This window comes from Jaculus jaculus, chromosome 10 (genome assembly GCF_020740685.1).
Source record: "Jaculus jaculus isolate mJacJac1 chromosome 10, mJacJac1.mat.Y.cur, whole genome shotgun sequence".
In the NCBI taxonomy this organism is placed as follows: Eukaryota; Metazoa; Chordata; class Mammalia; order Rodentia; family Dipodidae; genus Jaculus; species Jaculus jaculus.
Window position 1 is genome coordinate 78065518 of NC_059111.1, and position 20831 is coordinate 78086348.

A 20831-nucleotide genomic window follows, 5' to 3' on the forward strand; every position below is an offset into this window, starting at 1 on the left:
GACAGTCTTATTATCATTCACTTTTAAAATTCTGATTTTAAAATATTTTTGCTGATCTATACTTATATTTTATTATTAAAAGAGTTTCATGTGGAGGAAACACTTTTCCCTGCTATTTAACCTAGGAAAGCACAAAGTATGGCTCAGTAAGTAGCTTCTCTCATGTGGCCTTAGGAAATTGTGAGTGCTTTGTCTGCATCTAGAGGGAAACACTACATACCTGTCTAAATCTTAAGTGTCTTTCAGAAACGTAACTTGTGAATTCACAACAGAACTTAGAGAAATATGTAGGAGCTAGAATATGCTAGCCTGGGAAATAAACTCTTCTTACAGATTCTCAAGCAAGTAAGATTCTCAAATTCAGAAATGGCCTCATACTCTCTATAGGCTAGGCCAGCCTTGGCTGCAGAATAAGAGTCTGTTTCAAACAAAAAAAACAACATAAAAAAAATTCAGAAATGAAAGAGAGGGAGGGAGGAAGAGAGATGGAAAAGAGAAAAGGAAGAAAGAAGGAAGGAAGGAGGGAAAAAAGGAGGGAGGGAAGGAAAGAAGGAGACTGAGGATAAAGATATAAAGATCAAATTAAAGATATGGAGATAAGGTGTGTTTTTCAAAGCTTCTATGAAATTAAATGGATGCTCCTTTGTTGCACACACGTACTTCTTAAAAACTTGTATATAGGGCTGAGGAAATGGCCTGGAGGTTAAGGCATTTGCCTGTGAAGACTAAGGACCCTCGTTCAATTCTCCAGCACCCACGTAAGCGAGATGTACAAAGGAGTGCATGCATCTGGAGCTCATTTGTAGTGGCTAGAGGCTGTGGCACGCCCATTCTCTCTTTCTCTCTATATGCCTCCTCCTCTCTAAAATAAATAAATAATAAAATATTTTTAAAAAACATATATATAACCTTTGGAGGCTGCCACCAGCTAGCAGTAAGTTCAAAAAGTAGAAACCTTTTTTGAAACTGAGTATGGGTTTATATTCTGAGGTATGTAATAAGTTTAATCTGATATATAGAAAGTACTCAAACCTTTTAATGGAACTGTATTAGTAAAAGTACTGCCAGCCTAGATAACAGGGAGAACGGTTATTCAGTATTTAAATACATTTCTGGACCTTTGGCTCCATACAGAAGGCTGATAAAGTTGTTCAGAAGGAATACTAGGAGATGAATTGGAACTGGACACTTGAAATTTTAAATATACATAGCAAAGCAGAGAAATCAGAGAAATAAATAACACATGTAACTCTGAAGCTTGAAATCAGAGCTATAGATAAATATAGAGGGCATCAGCACATACTAATATGTATTATGTACATGTATGAAAATTGTCCATAAAAAGTTTTGAAAATAAGAGAGAGACTGTAGCAGGTTCACAAGCTAAAGCAATGAATAGGAAGATGTTGAAGACAGAACGACTACAGGCCCTCTGACTCCATGAAGGATGTCCTTCATGCATTCTTGGCTACTTGTTTCACAAAGTAGTTTGTTGTTGTTGTTGTTTTGTTTATTGAGGTAGGGTCTCACTCTAGTCCAGGCTGACCTGGAACTCGCTATGTAGTCTCAGGATGGCCTTGAACTCATGGCGATCCACCTACCGCTGCCTCCCAAGTGCTGGGATTAAAGGCATGTGCCACCATGCCTGGCTCACAAAGTAGTTTTATGGTGAGTCTCCTGGGATGCATTAGGCCAGTCCTTTTCTAATTAATATGCTTACATCCAAGCCACCTCAGAAAATCTTTCAAGCCGTAATGAATTCATACAAAATTAGATTGCTTTAATGAGAAATCAATCATCTGAAATACACGTCATAAGCACATTGAGCACATAATAAAATCTTAGTCTTTTTAACTAAAGTTCCCTTTCTTCATGAGAAGGTTACTGATTTCTTATAACCACATTTTATGAATAAATGAGATGAGTGTGATTTTGATGACTCCCCAGCTGATTCTGTCATGATATTTCTCATTCCATTATGCTAGAGTAGAAATGGAAAATGGTGTATCCTGTCAATCATAACCTCCACCCTTTATGCTCTTCTGTACTTTGCCATCTACACAGGATATCATGGTGGAGTGAATAAGTACTTTCTGTATATATTATCTTGTTAGAAACATATCCAGTTGCATTGTAAATATATGTTTCCATGTTTATATACTCTAAGCCTTCAGGAAATAGACATCATCATTTCTGCACTGTCTGTTAGGCACATAATTGACACCCACTGAAATTTTTCTGAATGAATGAAGTATGACTAAAACGATACCTGTGATCCTTTAGAGCTGCCAATATTGTAAGCAGATGTTTGCTCAATCAAACTTAAGTGGTAGGTGTTAGGAGTGGAAAGTGATATGAAATGTAAGCTTTCTAAACTCTTGTATATTTTTAAGCGGTAAACTCTTGAGTGATTTAGTCCTATGGTACTCAAGTGCCCTTTATAACCACACTGTTTTGCTCTTTCTTTTCTGCAGGTTGGAATGAAACATTTGATAGAAAAACTACCTGGGAAACTAGATTTCATCCTGACTGAAAGGGGTAATGTGCTCAGCCATGGGCAAAAGCAGTTAATATGCTTCGCCAGGTGCATGCTTACTAAAGCAAAGATTTTACTCCTGGATGAACCTAGTGCTTATTTGGACCCTATGTGAGTTTCTGAATCTCTGTCACATACTAGCACAGTCAGAGTAGAATCATTGAGAGATATGTTTTTTTTTTTTTTTTTGTATGTTTTTTGAGGAAAGTTTTCACTCTAGCTCAGCCTGACCTGGAATGCACTATGTATTCTCAGGGTGGCCTTGAATTCATGATGAACCTTCTGGTTCTGCCTTTGGAGTGCTGACATTAAAGGCGTACACCACCACACCCAGATGAAAGATATTGCATATGGACACAGATACTGATTCCACTATCATTTGTGCAAGGTTGTGGGACAGATGTAATGATTTTTCTTAGGGAAAACTCACTAATTGATGAGAACAAAAATGTTATTTCCATATATATGAGCCCCTTGTTTTCTTCAGAATGTAGTATGGAATTTCATACAAATGATCTTGTCAACTATAATGAAACATTTAACTTCCTAGATACACTCTGATCCTTAGGATGTTTCCTTCTGTCCCATTTATACCATAAACACATCTATAACACACAATAAAGAACTGATAGTGATTCTAAATTGTGATAAATGGGCTGCAGAACTGGCTTAGTGATTGCCTGCAAAGCCGGGTAACCTAGGTTTGGTTCCCCAGAACCCATTATAAACCATATGTACATGGTGGTGCTTCTGGAGTTTATTTGCAAGGGCCAGAGGCCCTGGAAAGCCCATTCTCTCTCTCTTTATCTCAAATAAGTAATAAATAAATATAAGTTTAAAATAATGACAGAATATCTAAAATAATAGGACATTAGGCATATTGTCAAATTAAAGGCAGATTATCCATGTTCTATAATGATATATATGTTTTTTCTTTTTTTTCTAGGGCATACCAAATAATTCAGAGAGCTATGAAACAGTCATTCACTGGCTGTACAGTGATCCTTTGTGAACACCGAATAGAAGCCTTATTGGAATGTCAACAATTTTTAGTAAGCCTTTATATATTTATTTAGAGTCTTACTTTCCTCATATATGTTAACAATTTTGCATAATAGTTACTGCAAACTGATATAGTTCATACCTCATTTTTGCTTGGTGTGTGTGCCCCAGAACCATCCAGCTCTCCCTAGCATAGCTGCAAATTTCTTTTTGTTTTTGACTTGACTATGAAATGAGATTGAATTCAGCACACCTAAAATGACATATTAATGAATGGCAGTAATAAATTATATATCTATGCTGTTTAAAGACTGTCTGAGAGGATTAAATTTCTTTTATATATATATAATAAGTAAATCTCCTCTAGAGAGGGTACAGGACAGGCCTAATTGTCAGTGGTTTTAATGTAGTAGCTGAAAGGCCTGCTTCATTTTCCTCATCATTATTTGAGCTCACATTAGTGCATTTGCCAGCTACCTTCTCACTGGGCTTTCAAACTGCCACAATTCCTTCCAGTGATGTTTACTAATTCCCTTGGGTTTAGTCACAAGGAAGTTCTGAGGATCAAGTAGCATACCAGCTCTACCATGGCTTTTGAGCCTTCTGGAGGTAAATCTTCTTACTGAAGCATCTGTATCCCCATCATCATCACTAAGCTCAAAGTGAGTGATTAGGGAGGAGACATATCATCTCCTATCCTGCCATAGTCAAGATCAAGGATTGGGTAAGGATCCCTCTCTTGTCTCAGGCTTGCAAAACTCCAGCACACATAACAGGCACACCTCAGGCTTGCACGATTTTAACATGCATCACAGGTACACCTGGTCAGTTTGGATTTGTTTATCATCAGATCCAATGTTAAACTGAAATGAGGTTTTGGGGTTCAGAAAAGTCCTTGAACCCCAACCCCTAGGTTCATGTCTACTTTTAACCAAATAATTGAATAAGACCAAGAAGGATAATTATTAAATTATTATATATAAAAGGAAGGAAAATGAATAAACCCACATGGCCTGAGAGCCCACGTGGTGGGCCTAGAAAAACCATAGAGAGGACAGGAAAGAAAGTACAGAGAGCTCCTGCCATATGATTGGGTAGAGCAGGTAAAGAGCCCATGTAGGAAGTAAAGAGCCCTCCTTTCAGCCCAAACTCACCAGGACTTGGAGGTTCATGAGTGGTCAGGCAGCCCAGAGAAAGAGATTTCCCAACCCTGGTAAAACATATTTATAATTTTATGGTGTGAGGGTTCACCTTCTGGCTCAGGTGAGCTATAGAGACAGCTGTTTGGTCTTAGGAAGAGGCCAGCCATGATGCCAAGTTCTGGGGTCTAAGCTTGAATGACCACAATATTGGGAATAGATTTAAATCCTTGGAAAGACCTCCCTCCCAGGAGGGGCCCAGGTTGTTTGTGGAAAAACAGATTTCCTTGAGGCCTAAGACAAGGAGTCAGATTGCCTTTGATATCTAGCAATGTGGAAACTGCAAGGAGGGGCCCAGACATTTCTGCTTCTTACTCTTGGGGCCCAGTCACCCCAATTGCCTAAGAAAGCTACTTGACTTGCTCTCAAAACAGGTTCAAATATTTATGGTACTGTGGACATAACTACTTTTTAAGGTATATAAGAGATGGATTAGGAATCTTTGTAGTTGAAAAAACACCCTCAGTTCCTTTAATATGTTATAAAAGAGTGCACCTAGTGCTCTATTAATGTTGAAAATTTTCAGTGGCTGAAATACAAAATCACAACTTACTTCACAGATCTGGAAGCAGGAGGGTATGAAGATTTAATATAGAAGCCCCTGGAGGCTGTATTTCTTTGGGTTTTTACTCTTTTGTGAGACAGGGCTGGTTTCTATCTCTGCTATGCTCTGATCTGCTGCCTATCTGAGGTCTCACCAGTGGCTTCTTCCCTAGATTGTAGAAGACAACAAAGTAAGTCAGTATGACTCTTTCCAGAAGCTTCTGAATGAAAAGAGTGTCCTCCAACAAGCTCTGGGGTCCACAGAGAGGATAAGGCTGTTCCAGAAGCGCCATTCAAGCAAACAGAAACTTCGCACTCAAAGTAAAATTACTGCTGTCAAAGAAGAAACAGAAGAGGAAATGCAGGAAACCCGGCTCTAAAGAGCCTGGTACATGCCTTCATGGGACATCCACTCACTTCATGGTACATCAATAGATGAAGGGAATTAAAACACAAAACAAGGGTGAAATACCACCACTGGTTTAAAAACAAGAAAAAGAACTTGGTAAGAAGAGCCAGGGATATTTATATGAATGTAGCTTGCTGGACAAGATCAAGTTGTGAAAGACCCTTGAAATCCTTGAAGAGGTAGTATATTTTTATGCCATATATTTCTATTTTGCCTCTCATAATAGTTATAAAAGGCAGATTTAAATGCCAGTCATAAAATGCTTATTTAGTTTACTTTTTAATGAAATCGGTTAATTCAGTCACAAAGCAAGGGTGAAGTACCACCACCCCATTTAAAAAAAGAAGAAAGAGGAGCTTGGTAAGAAGAGTCGATATTTATATGGATGTGGCTTACTGGATAAAATCAAGTTGTGAAAGACCCTTGAATACCTTGAGCTAGTATATCTTATGCCATATATTTTTGAAAAATATTTTGTCTATTGTGATACTTTTAAAAGGCCAGCCATAAAGAAATGCTTTATTAGTTTATTGTTTATTGAAACTGGTTAATTTGTTCTACTGAAAAATACTGAAATAACATCACTTATAATAAAGTAATGACAACTACAAACATTCATGGGTTGTGTAATTTATATCCCTTATGTTCTCTTCTCTCCAAAATAATTAGACATGGGGCTCTATTATCTGTTAAGCATTATGACAGCTCATTTCCAAGCAAGTGTCAGAATAGCATGAGAACCCTGGGCCACCCATTAAGATGGACCCCGTTCAACATCAAGACTAGATCTTGACCTAGAGATCAGTCAGGAAAAACATTTGCAGACCTGGGAAATCAGAATTAGTACTACATAGCTCTACCAAATATCTAAACATTCAGAAAATCAGAATACCTGTCTGACCTGGTAAAAGAGCTGCTGCACCCTCAGGTAGAGGACCAAGATAGCTCCTGTGCTATGGAAATGACCCCCAGGAAATAAAATGCTTATTATAAGATGCAGAGGGTAGCTGTTAAGATGTGTTAGTATAAACTAGTGCAGCAGACAGCTCCTGGATAGCACTGTATGTATTGTGTAGAGGTAAACATAGGTGATGTGGGTAGACACACATGCAGACATAAAGAGTAGGAGTAGGTTTTCCAGCCAGCTAGGTGCACTATATTGTCTACATGAGGTGGGAGAGGAGGGGAGACACCCTGAGAAATACTCAATCACAAATTAGTTTTATATCTTTCTCTTCTATAATTTTGTGATGCAAATGAAATTTTCTCTAGGAAATATTTATTTTATTAACAATGTTTCAAACATATACAACAATGATGTATTCTATGAAGGATTATATGATGAATTATGTTTGTATAAAATAATTTTATATTTAAAATGTTGAATTTTTAAGACACTAACTATTTTTGTTATAAAATGTGCTAAGAGTGAAGAGTATGGGAGCCTGGGTGACCATAAATCACCTTTATTGTATGGAGAAAAGCATCAGATGGATGCAGATATTGCACACATCTGTGGTGGTTCTTGGAAGCACAGATGTTCCTTCTAAGGTACAGATTTGAAGAAGATGGTACCAGAAGTCAGGTGGTGCTTTCAAGGGCATATGAACTTCCCAAGTGCCAACTAGCCCTTAAGAAGAATGTATTACATTCATTGCTCTAAGAAAATGTATTGTGTCAATAAAATCTATTATTTGTGGGACACTCATCTGTTCTCAGAGTGTTTGTTAATTGTATGCTTGAAATATTTTACTTCAGCCCCTAAGCTTCATGGAAACAAAACATGAATCTTCCTTTTAGATACAGTTTCTTTGGCAACTTTGTCAGGAGCAAACAGCTTCAGGAGGATTTCTGGAGAGGTTGAATCCAACTGGAAGAAGGCTCACAGAGTAGATATTCATAGACACCAGTTGCAATACAACGCATGACAGAGAAGAGCTGAGAAAAGTAAAGTTCTTTATTCTAGTCACAGGGTGCCTATGTACAATGATCTGTTTGGCACATGCGCATGAAGGCACACTGTACAATGATATCATTATCACAAAGGGTGCTACATGATGGTTTATATTAATAAGGTTCAGCCATTCTGTATGCTCAGCAAGAAGTCAAGCCTATTTAAGTTATATGCCTCCTACAAACACTAATGAATTAGGACACAGATTTTCAAAAGCTGTCTCTTTAACTTGGGGAAAGTATATATTAACATAATATTTATCATTTTATTTTTTATTAACAATTTCCATGATTATAAAAAATATCCCATGGTAATACCCTTCCTCCCCCCACTTTCCCCTTTGAAACTCCAATCTCCATCATATCCCCTCCCCATTTCAATTAGTCTCTCTTTTATTTTGATGCCATAATCTTTTCCTCCTATTATGAGGGCCTTGTGTAGGTAGTGTCAGGTACTGTGAAGTTATGGCTGCCCAGGCCATTTTGTGTCTGGGGGGAGCACATTGAAAGGAGTCCTATCCTTCCTTTGGCTCTTACATTCTGCCACCTCTTATTCAATAGACCCTGTGCTTGGAAGGTGTGATAGAGATATTGCAGTACTGAGTATTCCTGTCACTTCTTTCTAGCAACATGATGCTTTCTGAGTCATCCCAAGGTCACTGCATCTGAAAAGAGAAGATTCTCTACCATAAGTGAGAGTAGCACTAATATAAGGGTATGAACATTAATAGAAGTGTTTACTGGGCAGTTTGATAAGAATAGTATATATATTTAGCCAGACAGCAGCCGATGTGACACCACTAGGGCTCATGACTAGTCCTGTTTTAAGTTTTTAGTATCAGGGAATTATTCCCTCCCATGGAGCAGGCCTCCAGTCCAATTAGAGGGCAATTGGTTTCCCCCGTAACAGACATGACCCTATTGCACCTGTTGTCTCATTTGGCCTGGATGGCCAAATATAAGGCTTGTAGTGTCCACTGTTGAGTGTCTTCACTGGTGGTATCTCTTTCTCCAATTGAACTGCATGCAGAATGGCTTCTTCCAGCTTTCTGTCAGCTAGTCTATGTGGAGGTTTTCAGTTCAGTTCCAGCAGGATTTCTCAGTGGCCTTGCAGCTCATGTATGTGGAGTCTTCAGCAATAGGGGCTCTTACCATCTATTCCTGGTGGGAAACCAAGGGCCTTGGCAATGGCCTATAATGTTTTGGGGGCATCAGGGACCTCCCTGGCCAACAACTCACTGGAAGTTATCCCATCCCTGTCACTGAAAATTTTCTAGCAACAAGCTACAGGTCCTGAGTGTTCCATTGTCCAAAAAAGAAGGTTTCCATATGACTCATTTATATACTCTTAGATTTTGATTAGCCTTCCCTCCGTGTTTACTTTACTCAGTCTCTATCCCTGACCTCACTTGGACCTTTTCATCCCCATTAATCTATTCTTCTACTTACATATATACAATACCATCCTATTAAGTACTCCTCTCCCATAATATTATTTTAAAGCGTACTTCGGTGGCATTTTGTAAATTCACATTGCTGTGCAAATGCCATCACTGCTCATCATTCATTTTTAGTTGCAAAAAAGCTTTCATCTTGAAAAACTGCAAGTCTTGGGCTGGAGAGATGGCTTAGCGGTTAAGCGCTTGCCTGTGAAGCCTAAGGACCCCGGTTCGAGGCTCGGTTCCCCAGGTCCCACGTTAGCCAGATGCACAAGGGGGCGCACGCGTCTGGAGTTCGTTTGCAGTGGCTGGAAGCCCTGGCGCGCCCATTCTCTCTCTCTCTCCCTCTATCTGTCTTTCTTTGTATGTCTGTCGCTCTCAAATAAATAAATAAAAAATGAACAAAAAAAAATTAAAAAAAAAAAAAAAACTGCAAGTCTTTACCAGTTGGACCATAACTCTTTCCTCTCACCCCTGGAAATTAGGATTCTCCTTTTCATGACTATGATTTTGGCTAATTAACTCAGAGGAATGGGATCATACAGTATTAGTCCCTTTGTTCTTGGCTTATTTCTCTTAAAAGTATCTTGAGGGCTCAGCCGCATTATATCATGTACCAGGATTTTCTTCCTTTGAAGGTTAGGTAATATTCTGTATGTGCACAGAACATGCATGGCTTCAGTATTCATCTTTTCACACATGTGCATAAGTGTAAAAATATCTTTTCATATTCCTCCATTTATCACTCAGTATATGTTAGGGGTCATTTTTAGATTAAAACATAGGCAATATAATGCAAAAGATTTGCAGAAAAAAAACTATCAATACATCTCACATCACTTTTGCAACTGAGTCTACATTGAGACAACATTATAACACAAGGTCATCTTTCTCACTCCTTTTAGAAGTTTCATCTCTTATCAACCTATTCTTTGCACTTTGTCTACTCTTTGCATGAAGTCAAATAATTGTTATTTAATTCCAAATTTGATAATTACAAAATTCTTGCCATATAAAATTCTGGTTCTGATGTCTCCTCCTTGTTCAAAACAGTTTTTCCTTCTGAGTTTGGCTTGTAATTCTTTTTTGCTTTCTGAAAGCAAGGTAGGCTTACCTGGAAAAAGAAGTGGCAAACAATTCAGTGGTGATTTGAACAGACACTCTAGTTCTATGATTAGGTCTTGGTGTTTGGTAAAAGTGATCCCTGAGGCTTGGGAAGATAGCCTGATGGTTAAAGGCACTTGCTTGCAAAGCCTGCTGGCCTGGATTTGATTCCTCAGCACCTACATAAAGCCAGATGCACAAAGTGACACATACATTTGGATTTTGTTCTCAGTGGCAAGAGGACCTCGCATGCCCATGCTGCCTCTCACATGTTCTCTTTCTCTCTCTCTACTGCCTCAGTTTCTCTCTTTCACACACATAGACACAAATAATAAAAATAGTGAACATAAGGCTGGAGTAGTTAAGGTGTTTGCCTGCAAAGCCTAAGGACCCAGGCTCAATTCCCTAGTAAATCACATAAGCCAGATGCACAAGGTGGTACATGTGTCTGGAGTTTGTTTGCAGTGGCGGAGGTCCCAGCATACCCATTCTCTCTCTCTCAAATAAATAAAAATAAAATATTTTTTAAAAAATAGCCCTTGGGCTGGAGAGATGGCTTAGTGGTTAAGCTTTTGCCTGTGAAGCCTAAGGACTCCAGTTCAAGGCTTGATTTCCCAGGACACATGTTAGCCAGATGCACAAGAGGGCGCATGTGTCTGGAGTTCGTTTTCAGTGGTTGGAGGCCCTGGCATGCCCATTTTCTCTCTCTCTCTCTCTCTTTCTCTCTCTCTCTCCCTCTTTCTCTCTGTTGCTCTGAAATAAGTAAATAAAAATAAAAAATATTAAAATATAGCCCTGGACTGTGAACTTCACCAGGGTTTCTTAGACATCTTTTTTAAAAGCAGGAGCAGGAGGCATGGTGGTTAGAATGTGCTGGCATTGTTGATTTCCTTTTCTCAGGTAGATTATGATGCAGTAAGACCTGAGCAGGTTAGCTTCCAGAACGTTACTCTGAGGGAAGGCCTTTTTAGGATTAATTGAGTGCTGTGAGGCATTGCAAAATAGTGACTTTTCCTTGCCCCTTCCTAAAGCAAGAGGGAATTTTCTCTTTAGTATCACTACCAGTATTCTTGGCAGGCCTCCTCAAAGTAAAACTCATGAAAGCCTGGGTCCTTGTTGTCTCTGACCACATCTCCCTAGAGGATATCACTCAGCATCATGTCTACCCAGAGCCTCCTGCACTTTACTCTGTACATTCCTACCATGTCACTGGCTCCTGAGGAGATCTCTGTTCAGCTGTTTCTAAGTTGTGATTCTATCTACATATTCATCTTGTCAGTTTTGGCAGCAGTAGTGAGGGATTGAAAAGGAAGGCAGCTCAGGTTTTTACTTGCTAGGATGGAGTGATGACTTAGAAACACCATGAGCACTGCACTGGAGCTGGAAGTTCTCGTTCATCCTTAGGAAAGAATGCTGCCAGGCTAGATAGAATCAAATGCAAACTGAGTGGGAGAAAGCTCTAGTTATGAAAGTTCTCACTAAGATGGCTGATTGGCGGGGAGGTGATCAATGCTGGACACTTAAGCTGCTGTGCTACACAGCTTTTTCTAGCATCAGGTTTTCTGTCCTTCTCTCTCCCATTTTTTTCATTTAAAGCTATTTAGTCACAGGTTTAATACTTTTGTGTTTCTCTATTGAAGTTGAGTTTTAGGCTTTTCTCACTCCCATCTTACATACATTTTCTTTATTTTGAAGCCCTTTCACTTTATCCCAATACTGCACAAAGAAAGCATGAAACTAATACCTTTCCTTCAGTAACCAGGGGCATTCCAGAGTTGAGAAATTGCTACCTACTAGAGTGAAAGACTAATAAAACCCCCAAAGTAAATATTTTAGTTGTTGGCTAAAAAAAGATCTTCAAATACTATGTGGAAGACAATTTAGAATGAGCTTTGTAAAGAGCTCAAAGCATAAAACCTGTTTGACCTGTTAAAACAGGTGTGGACAATCACAGTTTCTTACAAAATTCTACAGTGAAAAAAAAAATTATAAAACAAGACAAACTGATAGGGGCATGAGAACTCCAAATCCATAGATGGCACAACATAAGCTATTCTGAGAGTTTGAGCCCAGAGTCACTGTCTATTTACTGTACAAGGAGTTTTTATTAATTTATTTATTAATTTATTAATTTAATTAATTTATTAGTTTTATTAATTGGGAATCAATATTTGGATTACCAGCTTGGAGAAAGACTTCTTGGTAAAGTTTCAAGTTTATATTTTCTTCATTATAATAGAAATCCTTATTTGCTTTTTGTGAACTATTTTTTCTCTTTGTAAAATGGTTATGATATAGTGCATCAGGAAATGTAATTTTTTGCTTAAATGAATATGGAATTTCAGTTCATCTTTCATTAATTAATCAAACTACAAAATTCCAAAAAGCATAGCTTTCCCTTTGGGAACTGCCCCCTAGTGGAGAGTTGTTTTACTGTTAATTCAGAAGTGGACACAGGCAGCTTTAAATAATCTCTGACATAGTTCATTTCCAGTCCACCTTGTACTTTGCAAACAAAGCCTGCTTAAGTGAGATGTGGTTACCTTTGTAGCTGTGTTATCTTTCTTTGTTGCTGAGGTAGTCATAGAGGCATGACTTGTCACTATCTCGAGTAGATAAGTGATAAGTGGAAATAAAACTAAAGGATATTTTGATTGCTAAATAAAGGCAATTTTTTTAAAGAAATGCAAAACATATTCTTAAAATTTATAAAATTAAAGAAGTAATTTTCAAAAACTTATAATAAAAGAAATATACCATATATTTTTCAAAGGATCAATACATTCAGCCACAACAGATCATTTGGCTATCATTTTTGTCCAAGTCCTAAAAGCTAATTAAAAACAAGACTTTTTTTGTTTGTTTGTTTTTTGAGGTAGGGTCTCACACTAGTCCAGATTGACCTGGAATTTACTCTGTCGTCTCAGGGTGGCCTTGAACTCACAGCGACCCTCCTTCCTCTGCCTTCCGAGTGCTGGGATTAAAGGCGTGTGCCACCACACCCAGCTTAATTTTTAAACTATCGTATTTGGGCTGGAGAGATGGCTTAGCGGATAAGGCACTTGCTTGTGAAGCCTAAGGACCCAGGTTCCATTCTCCAGGTCCCACATAAGCCAGATGTACAAAGTGGCACATGCATCTGGAGTTCATGTGTAGTGGCTAGAGGCCCTGGCCCTCCCATTTTTTTCTCTCTCTCTAATAAATAAATACTAAATTATAAAATAATTTATATAATATATATACAATATAATATAATAAATAATAAATTAATCCCAGCATTTGGGAGGTAGGTGGATCACCATAAATTCAAAGCCACCCTGAGATTACATAGTGAATTCCAGGTCAGCCTGGGGTAGGGTGAGACCTTACCTCGAAAAACAAACAAACAAACAAAATCTATCATTCTTATCCCTGTCTGCTACATTGAAGTAGGTGCCAGAAGCTTATTATGAACACACAGAAAAAGAGTTGTGTAAGCAAATTTATAATGGAAGGCAATCTTCTTGCAGGGAAGAAAATTTCATTTTATTTTCTCTTATGTCTGAGCAGTATATGCTCCAGTGTCTTTGAGGGGCTAAGGAGGATGTGAGGTGTCCTACCCTTAGCTTCTTTCTTCCTAGGTGCCCATACCAGGCACTTGTGCTTGAACAAAGCACTGTGACCAGACCATTGACCCATCGAAGAAATTAAATATTCCATATGAGCCATAAAGACCTATTATATTGTTTTTCATTCCACTTCTAATTAAAACTTCTTTTATTTTTTTTGAAAATTTTAAATGTGCATAAGAGAGCATATAGAGTGTAATATACTTCATGTCTTATTTGAGCTTCATAGTTATCAATTCGTAGCCAATTTTATTTCCTCTATTTTTACCCTAGTCCCCTCCTATTTTATTGTTAATAAATACAACAGGCATATTACTTTAACTGAATGTATTTCTAAAAACAAAGTTTTGTCTGTCTTTAAAAAAAACACAGCCCATAGCTGGGAGTGTTGACTCACACCTTTAATCCCAACACTGGAGAGGCAGAGGTAGGAGGATTGCCATGATTTCAAGTCCACTCTGCACTCCATAGTGAATTCCAGGTCAGCAGGGGTTAGCAAAACTCTACCTGGAAAATCAAAAAACAAAACAACACCAACAAAAAGCCCCATTATCTGGGGCTGGAGAGATGGCTTAGCAGTTAAATGCTTGCCTGTGAAGCCTAAGGACCCTGGTTTGAGGCTCGACTCCCCAGGACCCACGAAACCAAATGTATAAAGGTGGCGCATGAATCTGGAGTTCGTTTGCAGTGACTGGAGGCCCTGGCATGCCCATTCTCTCTCTACCTATCTGCCTCTTTCTCTCTCTATCACTCTCAAACAACTAAATAAAAAATAAACAAAACAGGTATTTAAAAAAAAAACATTATCATTACCACACTAAAAATTTCATTAATATATTTATACATTCACTCTTTGTTGTATCATTATCATAACTTTAAGGTATGCATAATCTTTACTTTAGCAGGACTTTAAAAACAACCACACAAGGTAATTTGAATAATTAATGGGAAATTTATTATTCTTCCATGACCTTTAGCAATGTTACACATTATAAATTCTCTTACTCTTGGTTATAAATACACAGGGAAATGAGGAAACAATTTTCAAAAGCCTAGGCCTAGGGCTGGAGATGTAGCTGCTCTTTGGTGCTGTGTTTCAACTCACTGTTAATCCTGTGGTTTTGTTTTTCTCATCTGTGACCTTCAGGAAGACTTTTGAAATTTAGGAATAGAAATATTTCTTTTTTTCAGGTTTTTTTTTTTTTTAATTAGTTTTGTACTCAGTGAATACAGTCAAGTTGGTGCCATTGTTAGCCTCCTCCCTGTCCTTCCCCCTCCACAGGGACCCTTCTTGTTGGGATATATGGGTCATGCATTGTGGGGTTAGCCATCAGTTATGGGTAGGAGGAAATGGCTCTGTTTATCATGACCCAATGTGTGGCTCTAACATTGCTTATGCCCCCACTTCTGCAAATTTCCTGGAGCCATGTTGGGTTCATTTTAGGTCTGCTTCAGTGATAAAGTATTGGGAGCCTCTGTGTCTCTGGATATCTGGTTTGCTAGGAATTGATTGTTCTCTGTGTCTATTTCCTTCACCCTTGTGCTGGTAGCAGGTTCATGAAGAAAACAGCACTCTTACTTGTTTTGTCAATTATTCTTAGTTTTAGCTGGGGCCCTTTCAGGTATGATGGGGTGGTTCTTTCCTTAAGATCTGCATGTATCTGAAAAAGAGAAGCAGATTCTCCAACGGAGAGTAAACTTAGCACAAGATAGATGGGATAACCATTGTTTTTTTGAGAGAGAATTTAATAGGTGTCGGTCCTCTTCTAACCCACAATTGGTGGGAGCTTGATAATGGAGCGTGGGCTCATTTTTAGATATGATTCTGACTTGTTTCCAATCTCCAGCTGTGGGTTCCATTCCACTGAGTGGATCAGTTAGCCAAATCAAGAGCAGTTCGTTTCCCACCATGGCTGTGTGCCACTATTGCACTTGTGTGAGTATCATGTCAAGCTGTTAGACCATGAGTTGCTTGGACAGATATTGTTCATTTTCCCCCAGTCGTTTCTGTAGCATCTGCTGGCACTAGACATGCTAACTCTCTGGGGTCTGAGTCTCTTCCAGCTTCCAGCCATTTCACTCCTTGTTACATGCCAACAGCATATGGTGTCTTCAGCAGTAGGGTCTAACCACTAACCTTTGGTGGGTCATCAAGTACTCTGACAGAAATCTGTCTTCTTTTGGGAAACCTTGTGGGTCTCTCTGATCATTGTGGATGATAGCCACCTGCCGGTACTGGGAGTTACAGGTCAGCACCCAAGAAGAGCGGGAAGAAAAGAAAAGTATTATAAAAAAGAGAGAGAGGTGAGATAGAAGAGGAAGAGAGAGAGGGAGATAAACAGAAACAGGAGAAGATTTAGGTTAGTCTTTGAGAGAGAATGGTCATGTCAGGGCCTCCAGCTGCTGCAAACGAACTCCAGATGCATGTGCCCCTGGCTTATGTGGGTCGTGGAGAATTGAACCTGGGTCCTTTGGCTTTGCAGGCAAGTGCCTTAACCATTAAGCCATCTCTCCAGCCCTGTAAGTTTTAATTAGAGAAAAGTCTCTTGAAAATTGACCATACAAAGTCAGAGAACTACTTCCTCTTGTTTTCTGCTTTACAAAACCTACCAGCTCTGCTTTACCCTCCCATGGTGTTTTAAACAGAAAAAAATCTGAGAAACACAAAGTCCACTGCTGGGCTATGTGTATGCTTTTGATACTACAAATTTGGGGCTGTGATTTTGTTGCTGATTTTTAAGTCTTTGCACATAGCAGGGCCTGTGAAGATGTGGTAACAGAATTTGCAGTGATCTAAATTAAGTTTTCTGTCTGTTTAGTGGGCTACTTTTAGGGATTACTGTAGAATTTCTTATTTTTATGTGCATTTTGACTCTGAGGGAAGATCACATGCAATGTTTCCTGGTTCATTTGGCCATACAACCCTATTTCAAAATTCAGACCAGTTACACTGTATTATGAAAAAGCTTAAACCAAAACAAATTCTGAAGAAAAGTTAGGGGAAGTACCATTGGCTATGCAGGGGAGGAAAATTTGCTAATGTCTCATCTTTAGGTTAGTTGGCTGATCTATAAGTAAAACTAACACAAGAGAGATTAAGAGCAGCAAAACAGTTTTAACTCCTTGTGTACACATTAGTCTCCCTGTCCATGAGGGTATATTCATAGACTCAAAAGACCCAAGAAAGCAAGCAGATTATTGAAATTTCCTGATCATGCCATGTTACCTGAGATTCTAGGTGGTGGGTAAAATCATGGGAAGGTGAAGAGAAGACATGTATACCAATAAAGGTTGCCATTTTATGGGAACAATAATCTCTTAGGTGATACAAGCTATGTATTTACTATGGATGCCTTTGCTAATGAGAATTTCATTACATGTGTGACTGTCCTTCATGAATGGGAGAGGCTATTTTTTCAGCTAAGAGGGTACATAAAGGGCCTTTCCTACATCGGATACATATATATATGGAGAGATACAATGGACATGCTAGGGCCCTAGCCATTGCAAATAAACTCCAGATGCATATGCCACCTTGTGCCTCTGGCTTTCTGTGGGTACTGGGGAATCAAACTTGAGTCCTTGGGATTTGCAGGCAAGTACCTTAACTATTGAGCATCTCTCCAGACCTCATCCATGAATTCTTATGTGATCCAATTGATTATATAGCTAACTGCCTATTTTAGGTAGCTTGTGAGCTAAGAGGGACTTAAAAATAACATTTATTTATTTACTTATTTGAGTTAGAGAGAGGCAGAAATAATGGGAGGGCTAGGGCATCCAGCTGCTGCCAAGGAACTCCAGATGTGTGCACCACCTTGTGCATCTGGCTTACATGAGACTTGTGGAATGAAACCTGTGTCATTTGGATTTGTAGGCAAATGCCTTATCCACTAGGTCATCTCTACAGTACAGTTTCTAATGTCTTGTAGCTCAAAATAATCATCTATGCTAATGTGAACACTGTGGAATATGTGGAAGCACTAGAGATATTTGACTATGGACAATGTTTCCATTTACCACCCTTCTGTATCTGCTTGTGGAGGTTACACATACCTTTTGCCACTTTATGGAAGGCATTCATAAGCAGCTTCCACAGGATATATTGATATGATATGATATGACACAGTATGGATATAAAGGCTTGTCCAGCCTCTTTGACGATCACCCTGTCTGAGAATCCATGGAAGGAATTTATTTTGAGAAGGAGGGCTGGTTAACTCTGCCATTGTAAGAATAAGTGATTGTGTTTTCTGGTGCCAAACACATAATAGGAGTGTTTGAAGATCAATGCACAATTCAAGGTCAAGTTTCCTGAACAGGGAAATTAGCTTTGCCCTTCCTTCTAGGGATGGCATTGCTCTGAGGTAAAAGAGAGCTGAGGTTGGCTGCTGGATCATCATGGGGGCAGGTGCTTGGTGAGACCAGCCAGGATGGTTAGAAGTGCAGTCTCCCTCAGAGACCCTGCTCTCAGTCCTGGGTTACAAAGGAATGTTATACAGAGATACTAGCAGCTGAAAATAACTAGAACAGTGGTTCTAAGTGCGGCCCAGAAGCCCCTGACAAAAGGCAGAACCTGTGATCTTGTTTGAAATCCATGTTCTACTTTTCTAATCTACCAAGTAAGTCAGAGTTTCTGGCACTTTTACCGAGGAGTTTGATTTTGGCAAACTCTCCAGGTGATGCTTTCCTGAGGTTCTGACCCTCATTCATGCTATCCAAGCATTCTGCCACTGATTCTTATTCACATTCAAATTTTACTACTCCACTGCATTAAATTGTCCTCCTGATGTCAAAGTGAGAATCACCAGAGTGATGGTTCCGGAACCTACAGGAAAATTAGGAAAACCTAAAAATGTATAGGAAGACCTGGGGTGAATTCCCTCCCATGGCAACTAAAGAAAACACAGGGCTGGGTAGATGAGGCCTAGATACTAAGAGCTTGAGAATTCCCCAGGAGATACTCATGATGAGCAGGTGAGCACCCTTGACCTACCAGACAGCAGTGTAACTGAAGGGACTGGAGCTGGCCAGCTGGGGTACAAAGACAGTTAAACTGGTGCCTGGGGCATGAAGATACATTAGGGATACTCCTACCAAAGGTGGTAGTGACTTCAAGTAAGTGTTCTGAAATGGATATTTAGCAAAGAACTGAATATCATATGTGTGTTTGAAATGCTAGAGTTCATCAGGAAAGCCCAGAAGAGCTCATATTTCAGTGGGTTAGGGTATAAAATAGATGGTTATAATATGTCCTATTGTACATGAGAGAATTAAAATAGTTATATTACTTGCTATAGTAGTCAAAAAAGGCCTCATACATTCTCTCTCTCTCTCAAATAAATAAATAAAATATTTAAAAACAAAAACAGGAAAAAAAAGGACTGTAGGGATGGCTTAGCAGTTAAGGTGCTTGCCTACAAAGCCAAAGGACTCAGGCTTGATTCCCCAGGACCCACATAAGCCAGAAGCACAAGGTGGAACATATGCCTGGAGTTCATCTGCAGTGGCTGAAGGCCCCAACACACCCATGCTCTCTCTCACTCTCTCTCCACCTGTGCCTCATTCTCTTTATCTGTATCTCCAATCCTGTCCCAGCTCAACTTGTGAAGCTAAGCAGGGTAAGGCCTGGTTTAATACTTGGATGGGAGAAAACACCAGCCTGAAACAGTCAGCCACAATGTTACCTCTGAGAGGTGCTTGGATCCTGCATGTATCTTGAGGCTAGAGCAACACAGTTTGCTTGTGAGCTAGATATATGGTAAGAGATAACAGGACTTACAATGATGCTAAGAATTGTGGTCTGAGAAGTAATGATGAAATTTACTGCAATTGTGAAGAACAGATGAGAAACTAAGTGCAGAGTTTAGCATTCAGTAATGTGTTAAACATGCTATGTATGAAACGTCCAAGCAGAACAGCAAACAGGTAGCTGCTCTGAGTCTGAAGTTGAGGGATATCCAAAGTGGAGAAGACAGAAATACAGATCGTGTTTAAGAACTAGGGTCTTGTTACTCCATTAATATCACCTGGATTATAGTGGTATTGAGATGTAGGGTCATTGATGCTAGAAAATTGACTGTGTGGTTTTTGCACGTTTGGAACTAATTTGCCAGAAGATGTGTAAGGACTTGAAACTTTGGCTCAAAAAATGCCTTGCAGTGCTACAAGTAAAGCTTGATGGGTTTTGGTCAAAGTTGAAAGACCTCAATGAAGTAAGAACTGTGGACTGTGATATATGGCTTATGAGGGTGAGAAAGAGCTTTACCCAGGCTGGGCTAAAGTAAGTTTGTGTGAGAGGCTTAATGTTTTGCCTGTGTCTTGAGAACTTGTTTAGGGTTGCATTGCATAGTAATGGACTGGTGTTTGCAGAGGAATATGACATAGAAAGAAATGAAAGCTTTGGGCTAAAGATAACAGATCAATTCAGTTGCAATAGTTGAGGAGATTATAACCATTGAGATTGGGTCAGCTGTTCTGAATTGGGGCAGCAGAAAGAATATGGACTCTTTTGTAAGTAAGGGGCTTAAATGCCAAAGAAATTTACTGCTCTTCAAAGTCAGGTTTATTTTCCCCTGAGATTAACAAGATGGTAGCCCATCTGGTACTATGGAGTATAAAAATACAAACAAGAGAGGGTCATTGGGGCTGGAGAGATGGCTTAGCGGTTAAGCGCTTGCCTATGAAGCCTAAGGATCCCGGTTCAAGGCTCGGTTCCCCAGGTCCCACGTTAGCCAGATGCACAAGGGGGCGCATTCATCTGGAGTTCGTTTGCAGAGGCTGGAAGCCCTGGCGCGCCCATTCTCTCTCTCTTCCTCTATCTGTCTTTCTCTCTGTGTCTGTCGCTCTCAAATAAATAAATAAATAAAAATTAAAAAAAAATAAAAAAGAGAGGGTTATTGGATTTAAAATGTTGTTTTGTATTTTGTAAATAGCCACTGGGTATTGTGAAGCAGGATTATTGGGAGCTTCTGTGTGGAGGCCTGATGGAGCCATGAGGTTGTAGTAGAGCCCCCAGGACTTCTTGAAACACCAGGA

At 39.2% G+C, this 20831-nt stretch overlaps 1 protein-coding gene across 1 annotated transcript in view; it reads left to right on the top strand.

Moving 5' to 3' along the window:
* Cftr (CF transmembrane conductance regulator) overlaps positions 1-5733 on the top strand; it is a 133921-nt gene extending 128188 nt beyond the window's left edge. The window contains exons 25-27 of the mRNA XM_045160653.1: positions 2475-2647; positions 3483-3588; positions 5454-5733. Of these exons, the coding sequence (XP_045016588.1) occupies positions 2475-2647; positions 3483-3588; positions 5454-5660 (486 nt within the window). The 3' untranslated portion in view covers positions 5661-5733. The remainder of the gene's footprint in view (positions 1-2474; positions 2648-3482; positions 3589-5453) is intronic.
* Positions 5734-20831: the final 15098 nt, after the last annotated feature.